The sequence below is a fragment of the Pseudoliparis swirei genome, unplaced genomic scaffold (assembly GCF_029220125.1).
Source record: "Pseudoliparis swirei isolate HS2019 ecotype Mariana Trench unplaced genomic scaffold, NWPU_hadal_v1 hadal_193, whole genome shotgun sequence".
Lineage (NCBI taxonomy): Eukaryota > Metazoa > Chordata > Actinopteri > Perciformes > Liparidae > Pseudoliparis > Pseudoliparis swirei.
The window spans coordinates 2201-11975 of record NW_026613429.1 but is presented as its reverse complement, the minus strand read 5'-3'; the positions used below and the strand labels follow the sequence as shown (position 1 = coordinate 11975).

Genomic DNA, 9775 nt, shown 5'->3' with positions numbered 1-9775 from the left:
CCTCAGACCAAGTAAAAAAAAAGATTTATAACAGCTGAGTGTTTGTCAAGGCTCAGGAAACCCTTGCAGGTGTTTCGAGTTAATTAGACAATTCAAGTGATTTGTTTAATACCCTACTAGTATACTTTTTCATGATATTCTAATATTTAGAGATAGGATATTTGAGTTTTCTTAAGCTGTAAGCCATAATCAGCAATAAATCAGAATAAAAGGCTTGCAATATTTCAGTTGATTTGTAATGAATCCAGAATGCATGACATTTTTGTTTTTTTAATTGCATTACAGAAAATAAAGAACTTCATCACAATATTCTAATTTTCTGAGACAGTCCTGTATATATTTATACATATGTATACGCTGATTTGGATGTATGATCTGTTGGATATATATATATATATCCAAATACATACATATATCAGAAATATACACTTTTTTGGCATGAGTATAATTAACTTGCAAATATGCAAATCTAAAACCTCCCTTTCAGGCTTCACTGGGCCTACTGGGGAACCAACGTGTTCATTCTGCTTCTTTAGTTTGACATGGTTCAGTTTTTTCAGCGCCGAGTGAGTCATCTTCCCGACGGAGGATCTTGGACACCTCCTAGCCTCTCAGGGAATGTGCGCGAGCCCTTTGACACGTAGTGGAAATTCCGCCTCGCCAGCACTTATGAGCCCGATATAAACCGCCTCCTGCCGCCTTTCTCTCTTCTGTAAGGAGACTCAACAACCACCACCGCCTCCCCGTCAACAACAACATGAGCTCCGCCGCAGCGCCCATCTTCAGCAAGGGAGAGGACTGCAAGACCTCCTGGCACGACGCTAGCGCCGGCTACGATGAGACCGACACTCACCTGGAGATCATGGGCAAGCCCGTGATGGAGCGCTGGGAGACCCCGTACATGCATTCCCTGTCGACCGTCGCAGCCTCAAAAGGTAACAACAAAAAAGTTACAGGGAAGCGATTCTTCGTCTCCTTATCGGACACCGTACTTTACTGACTGCTTTTGAGGGAATAACCACAAAATAGACGTTTTACTGGCATTTAGTTATGCAACACGTTATTTGTCATTCAATTATATATATAATAATAATAATAATTCTAACTTATATTTATCCAAAGACGCTTTATATTATATTAGTTTTATAAATATAAATGTGCATCAATATTATACTCTATAATTTTAAATGTTGCTGTGAGGTGAATAATCTGTATCCTCTATTCCAAAGAGCTGTACTCGTTATGCAGATTTGACATACTTAATAGTTTGCACGAAAATATTGTGCATAAAACTCACATTTGGACTATTCTCATATATTTATTTTCTAAAAATTTATTTGTCATTCAATTATATATATATAATAATAATAATTCAAACTTATATAGTGATTTTCTAAATACGCAATGACGCTTAATATTTTATTATATTAGTTTTGTAAATATAAATGTGCATCAATATTATACTATGTCATTAAAAATGTGAATAATCAGTATTCTCTATTCCAAGAAGCTGTACTCGTTATGCATACTGCATACTTGACATACTTAAAAGTTTGCCTGAAAATATTGTGCATAAAAAAAAAATCTCACATTTGGACTATTCTCATATATTTACTTTATAAAAATATTTTTTATGTGAGGGGAAAGTATTGTTTTGAGTTTCTAAATGTTACTTTTCCATTTAAACATGTAAATGAGTATTTAGTGAGCTGATCTGGAGGAGTGTGAGCAGCTGTGTGAGGACAGCAGCTGTTCCTCGACTCAGGGGAACAGTCCAAGTCTGCAGAGCTTTGAGCTGAAAGAAATGGACTGATCCACACACCCGTACAGACATGTGGGAAGGGACGAGCATGTGCGCTGAAATACTGTCTGCACAACATGGTAGAACGGTCGTGTGTAACCCAGTTTACACAATCTCTTGACATTATATTTGGATTAATTCTTAATTGCAAGTTTAAATTCGATTGTTTCAGCATAAACTGAGATCCCGTTTGATAAGACAGGCAAACCACATTTGTGAAAAGACATTTATTTGAAGCAGCAATCACTTTAAGTTAACTACAAAAATGTGTTTTTATTATTTTTAATTAGATCTGACATTTATTTGTATATAAGAATGCAGGATAGTCCCATTTAATTAAAAAATGTTCTGAGGAAAATCAGGACAAGACAGAAGCAGAACAATTTTGGAAATAAAAGTACAAATAAGCAGACTTAAAAAATGTAAATGTGATTATTACACAGAGTTGCGGGCTAGCGCCTCAGTAAATCATCATGAAGGAGCCTTTAGCCTCATCTATTTATACGCTTCTCTGAAAGAAAAGGAAGCGCGTTGGCTTTCACCGCGTCGCCACGAGTTACAACCGGCAGGGAGAGAAAACTACAACGACCAGAGAGCATCAGGTCTTCTATGAGGGCAAAAGAAAAAGCCACACACTGCAAGAAACACAAGAAACACACTACAAGAAATACACTATGAAACACAAGAAACACACTACAAGAAACACACTACAAGAAACACAAGAAACACACTACAAGAAATACACGATAAGAAACACAAGAAACACACTACAAGTAACACACTGCAAGAAATACACTACAAGAAACACAAGAAACACACTACAAGAAACACACGATAAGAAACACACTACAAGTAACACACTGCAAGAAATACACTACAAGAAACACACTACAAGTAACACACTGCAAGAAACACATTACAAGAAACTAGGGCTGTGAAACGATTACAATTTTTAATCGGGTTAATCACAGGTTTTTGTGGATTAATCATGATTAATCACATATTACCGATATTCTCTATATATTTTGTGAGAACATAGAGATTTATGACAAAAGACGGATATATACATTTATACATTCTTCTATACAATGGTGCTGCNACTGACTGTGTGGGTTTTCTTCATGAACTGGGCCGTGATGAAAGGGACGGCGGGGACACCGCTGCAAAGCTGAAACCTCACCGGCCCGGACACGGACAGGTGGACAGATTGACAAGTGACTTTTTTTTTGCTCGGTCCCGATGCGCGCGCACGGAGCTCTGTGGCGCGCGAGACGGAGATCGATAAGTGTTAACGCAACGCGAAGAGACAGAAATGACATGCTGCTGTGGAGATACGATCAACAACAGACGTTTAGTTTAATAAAAGAACAAAGACGTGCTCTAGAGAACATGTCAGGGGGCGGGCCAATCTCTTTAATGTCATGCGATCTACCAACACTACGCCGCGATCGACTGGCAGGTCGCGATCGACGTGTTGAGACCCCTGATCTACAGGAAGTAAAAGTCGTAACAAGGTTTCCGTAGGTGAACCTGCGGAAGGATCATTACCGATGAACAGACCGTCTGCATGAGAGCGGACAGAGTTCAGATTGAAGTGGTGTATTGGAAGCTCATTTTGCAAGTGACTTTTTTTTCGTCCCGACGACCAACAACAGACGGATTGGAAGCTCATTCTGCGCATGCGTTAAATGCGTTTAAAAAAATAAAATAGTTAAACCTGTAATTGAATTAACTGAGTTAACGCGTTATTTTTCACAGCACTACAAGAAACACAAGAAACGCACTCAGACGCCCGAGCGCCTCATGGTTTGTTGTGTTTGGTTGTTTTCTGTCCGGAAGGCGGTCGCGTCCTGGAGATCGGCTTCGGCATGGCCATTGCCGCCACCAAGCTGGAGTCCTACCCCATCGAGGAGCACTGGATCATCGAGTGCAACGACGGCGTCTTCGCCCGCCTGGAGGAATGGGCCAAGTCTCAGCCCCACAAGGTCTGACATCACCTTAGCGTGTTAGTGTGTCTGCACACAGCCACCATGAAACACACTGCAAGAAACACACTGCAAGAAACACATGAAACACACTGCAAGAAAACACACTGCAAGAAACACATGAAACACACTGCAAGAAACACAAGAATCACACTGCAGGAAACACAATACAAGAAACACAAGAAACAAACTACAAGAAACACAAGAAATACAAGAAACACACTACAAGAAATTCCAAGAAACACACTACAAGAAACACAAGAATCACACTGCAGGAAACAAGAAATACAAGAAACACAAGAAACACACTACAAGAAACACAAGAAATACAAGAAACACACTACAAGAAACACATGAAACACACTACAAGAAACACAAGAAATACAAGAAACACACTACAAGAAACACAAGAAACACACTACAAGAAACACACGAAACACAAGAAACACACTACAAGAAACACATGAAACACACTACAAGAAACACAAGAAATACAAGAAACACAAGAAACACACTACAAGAAACACAAGAAACACACTACAAGAGACACAAGAAATACAAGAAACACACTACAAGAAACACACTACAAGAAACACAAGAAATACAAGAAACACAAGAAACACACTACAAGAAACACACTACAAGAAACACAATACAAGAAACACAAGAAACACACTGCAAGAAACACAAGAAACACACTGCAAGAGACACAAGAAACACATGAAACACACTACAAGAAAACACACTGCAAGAAACACATGAAACACACTACAAGAAACACAAGAAACACACTGCAAGAAACACAAGAGACACACTACAAGAAACACAAGAAACACACTTCAAGAAATTCCAAGAAACACACTACAAGAAACACACTGCAAGAAAACACACTGCAAGAAACACAAGAATCACACTGCAGGAAACACAATACAAGAAACACACTACAAGAAACACAAGAAACACACTACAAGAAATTCCAAGAAACACACTACAAGAAACACAAGAAATACAAGAAACACACTACAAGAAACACATGAAACACAAGAAACACACTACAAGAAACACAAGAAACACACTAAAAGAAACACAAGAAACACACTGCAAGAGACACAAGAAACACACTACAAGAAACACACTGCAAAAGACACAAGAAACACACTGCAAGAAACACACTGCAAAAGACACAAGAAACACAAGAAACACACTGCAAAAGACACAAACACAAGAAACACACTGCAAAAGACACAAACACAAGAAACACACTGCAAGAAACACAAGAAACACTACAAGAGACACAAGAAACACACTGCAAGAGACACAAGAGACACAAGAAACACACTGCAAGAGACACAAGAAACACACTACAAGAAACACAAGAAACACACTGCAAGAGACACAAGAAACACACTGCAAGAAACACAAGAAACACACTACAAGAGACACAAGAAACACACTGCAAGAAACACTACAAGAGACACAAGAAACACACTGCAAGAGACACAAGAAACACACTACAAGAAACACACTGCAAGAAACACACTGCAAGAGACACACTGAGCACAGCCTTGCTGAGGGGCCCCTGTGTTGCTGCTCTGTTCTGCAGGTCGTCCCTCTGAAGGGCCTCTGGGAGAACGTCGTTCCCACGCTGCCGGACAACCACTTTGACGGTGAGGAACAGAACCGGAGCTCACGGTCCAGGATGTTGGAGCCGAGTCCGAGAAACTCGTATCACGAAGCCTTTTTGTTTAAAACGCCGTGGAAACCATTTCATCCCTTTACAGAGTGTCGGTTACACCCCCCCCCCCTCGTTATGACGCTCACGTTAAGTCATTGATGGGAGTCAATGTGAGGATGCGTAATCCAGTCGAGGTTCCTCCTCCTCCTCCTCCTCCTCCGCCGCCGCTGTCTGAGATCACAGAGCAACACATTTTAAAAATACGAGTTGATGGTTGTATCGGCGTGTGTGTTCCTCTCTCAGGCATCCTCTACGACACCTACCCTCTGTCAGAGGAGACGTGGCACACACACCAGTTTGACTTCATCAAGGTACGTCGTGAGAGTCAGAGTCGGCTTTATGGGCCATGTGTGTGTTATATAACACACACGTGTTATATAACACACGCAGTCCTGAACACACGTCTGGAGGGGAATCCTCTTGTGTGGAAAGTGGATTAAAGATACTTAGAGATCGTCCAATAAATGCATCTGTGTTGAGTGTTGAGATATTGTGTGGTGAACATACACTAATGTTCAAAAGTTTGGTGTTTTCCATGAAAACTCAGACTTTTATTTATCAAATTAATTGAAAAATTAATATAAAATCTAGTCAACATTGAGGAGGTTATAAATAATGATTTTTGTCGTAAATATTAATGTTGTTCTTCTTGTGGCTCAAAGGAAGGCCAGTTTTATAGCTTCTCTCAGCAGCATAACTGTTTTCAGCTGCGCTCACATAAAAAGGGTTTTCGAGGGTTTTCTACCCCTCCGCTAGTCTTCTAAGGCGATAACACAATGTCCCATTAGAACACTGGAGATGGGCCTCTACACACCTCTGTAGAGACTTCATTAAACACCAGAGAATAGTCATGTACACATTAACTATGTAGAGAGAGTGTTTATGATTCATTTAATGTTATCTTCATTGGAAGAAACAGTGCATTTTAAAATAAGGACATTTCTACGTGACCTTTTTAAAGGTCGTGTACACAGACTGAGTCTAGACGTCGTCTCTAGAGGACTGATGGAGCCGGTCTCTGCAGGGTCACGCTCACAGGATGCTGAAGTCCGGCGGCGTCCTGACCTACTGCAACCTGACCTCCTGGGGAGAGCTGCTGAAGACCAAATACGACAACATCGAGAAGATGTTTGAGGTCAGTGACCTTCAGTATGACCTTCAGTGACCTTCAATACGACCTTCATTGATCTTCAGTACGACCTTGAGTAAAATACATTACTTCATGGAGCTCGTCTGAGACTGTAGAACGTCTCTGTTTCTGCATTGTGGTACATGTGGAAGTAAATGGTGGAAGTACATGTGGAAGTACATGTGGAAAATGCATGTGGAAGTACATGTGGAAGTAAATGTGGAAGCACATGTGGGAGTCCCAATTCCAGAGTACATACTTATCCTATACGGTGTGTACTTTATTCAAGTGTTCAGTTGTTTTGCATTTGGCATAATATATACAGGACTGTCTCAGAAAATTAGAATATTGTGATAAAGTTCTTTATTTTCTGTAATGCAATTAAAAAAACAAAAATGTCATGCATTCTGGATTCATTACAAATCAACTGAAATATTGCAAGCCTTTTATTCTTTTAATATTGCTGATTATGGCTTACAGCTTAAGAAAACTCAAATATCCTATCTCTAAATATTAGAATATCATGAAAAAGTATACTAGTAGGGTATTAAACAAATCACTTGAATTGTCTAATTAACTCGAAACACCTGCAAGGGTTTCCTGAGCCTTGACAAACACTCAGCTGTTATAAATCTTTTTTTTTACTTGGTCTGAGGAAATATTAAAATTTTATGAGATAGGATTTTAGAGTTTTCTTAAGCTGTAAGCCATAATCAGCAATATTAAAAGAATAAAAGGCTTGCAATATTTCAGTTGATTTGTAATGAATCCAGAATGCATGACATTTTTGTTTTTTTAATTGCATTACAGAAAATAAAGAACTTTATCACAATATTCTAATTTTCTGAGACAGTCCTGTATATATATATTATATTTCTATATCTTGTTCCATTGTTATCCTAACGAGACGTTACGCAATAGGCGCTCTGTGTTGGAAGTCATTTAAACTGAAACTCTAGAAGGTCACTGACAATTAAAAGTGTTTCACATAGATTTAATACTTTCTTTTGTTTTCTAAGAGCTTTTTGAAACTTAAAAAAATAAATGAAATTGAGTACATGGTGTTATGGAGATGTGAGTCACTCCTGGATGCCCTTTGTGCAGTGCATTGTGGGGAAATAGTGTCCATCAACAGAAAATAAAAACAATACATGGTTTAAAATCGTACGTGGCATAGAATTAAGACGGTTATTGTGATAAAACTCATTTAAAGACTGTAATCAGAGGTGTTCATTGAGAAAAATATGAATTTAGGGCGTCTAGATGGTGGCACTGTAGGAAATACATAAGGGCAAAGGGCAAAACTGCCCCTAAGAAATATGATGTTGACCCTGATATCACTAGAGGGGCAAAAAACGCCCCCATAATGTCCTCTGATAATTATAATAATTTAATAGTGTTTTGTTTTTGTTCTTTTGTGTGTGTGTGTCCTATCTGTACTGCCTGTACTAGGTAGGTACACACAAAAATCAAATATTGTTTTTTATTTTAAGAAACCAAAGAAATGTTATAATTGTAAATAGTTGTTTAAATAACAGTAAATAACCCCAAAAAATAAGAATAAAATGTAATATGATTTATGTTTTCTGTTCAAAGAAATCGAAAAACACTTTGAATCCGTAGACTACTGCCTAATAGTCTTATTATTGCCTAATAGTCTTATTATTGCCTACTATTCTTATTATTGCCTAATAGTCTTATTATTGCCTAATAGTCTTATTGTTGCCTAATATTCATATTATTGCCTAATAGTCTTATTATTGCCTAATATTCTTATTATTGTCTAATATACTTATTATTGCTTAATAGTCTTATTACTGCCTAAAAGTCTTATTGTTGAAATCTTAATGAAAATTGCTCATCCTGTAAGTATATTTATTATTTTTGAACAAAGGTTAAAGTTTATTTCACAAGTTTCAAAAAGTTCCATCAGTTTATTTCTAAATGCTCCTGGATTTCAGTCAGTGGGGAAAAAATGCCCCCTAAAGAAATCTGTAAATGTCGCACCCTGGATAGCGGATGTTAGTTATTAAACACAACATGTTGCTCTTTACTCTAGCGTGAGCCGTGTTGACGTGACTGAACACACACACACACACACACCATAACTATCGGTGTTATCTCCGCCTGTCAATCATCGCCGCGATAGCTTCAAGGTCACGGCGCTGTGTGTTAATGGTCTGCAGGAGACCCAGGTGCCCAGTCTGCTGCAGGCCGGCTTCAAGAAGGACAAGATCAGCAGCACCACCATGGACATTGCACCGCCCGCCGAGTGCAAATACTACGCCTTCAATAAGATGATCACGCCGACCATCGTCAAGGACTGAAGGCCAACGCTTTGGTTCTTCTTTTTCCACAATGTGCCTTCAAGACTCTGCTGACCGCCGTCTGACGTTCAATAAACACGACTCAGACCCCCAGCTGCTTGTTTTTATTCCACTTTTATTTGTTGTTCTGTGGTTTCAATGGGTTTAGTGCTTCATCAGTAAATATGTGAGACAACAGGAACCTCATGGAACCAGATGGAACCTCATGGAACCAGCAGAGATGCATCCTCACCCCACTGAGTCTCATCAGGGCTTAAATTACCCAGAATCCTTCTTGTCCGTCACCATTTTAGACCAAATAGAAAATATAATCACAGAAACTTAAGCGCATTCGTTGCGGTGAACTTCAGGAAGTCTTCTTGAGCCGAGGCAGACGGGAGCTTCAGTTCAGTGGTGGAAGAACGACACAGATCTTTACCGTAGAGTGAGATGAACATCGACTCAAAGTGTGAAACTTAACTCAAAGTACAAAAGTTCTTAAAGTAAAACTCCTCAATGTGCTGAATAACTCTGTTATTACAGAATAGTAGTGTCGGGATAACGGTGTGAGAATGTGATGCTTCCCGTTGTCGTGCAGCTCTTCCACTGCTGGGTTAAAGGTCTGCACGTCAATCAAGATGCAGATTAAGGAATCACTGAAGCTCCTCCCCTTTTGTATTCTGCATGGTTTAATATATATATTTATATTTAAAATCTGAGTTTTAGTGTCTTTTTCTCGACATCAGCTGGACCAATGAACACTTAAAACAATATTTGCATTTGTTACATCTGTTGTCACCAAATGTGATTTATATTATA

The 9775-nt window shown here is 39.0% G+C and overlaps 1 protein-coding gene across 1 annotated transcript; it reads left to right on the top strand.

Moving 5' to 3' along the window:
* Positions 1-629: 629 nt before the first annotated feature.
* Positions 630-9070, top strand: LOC130191631 (guanidinoacetate N-methyltransferase). The gene is made up of 6 exons (XM_056411279.1): positions 630-935; positions 3641-3786; positions 5390-5453; positions 5765-5832; positions 6546-6656; positions 8837-9070. The coding sequence occupies exons 1-6, from the start codon at positions 758-760 to the stop codon at positions 8975-8977; spliced, it is 708 nt and encodes a 235-aa protein (XP_056267254.1). The 5' UTR covers positions 630-757; the 3' UTR covers positions 8978-9070.
* Positions 9071-9775: the final 705 nt, after the last annotated feature.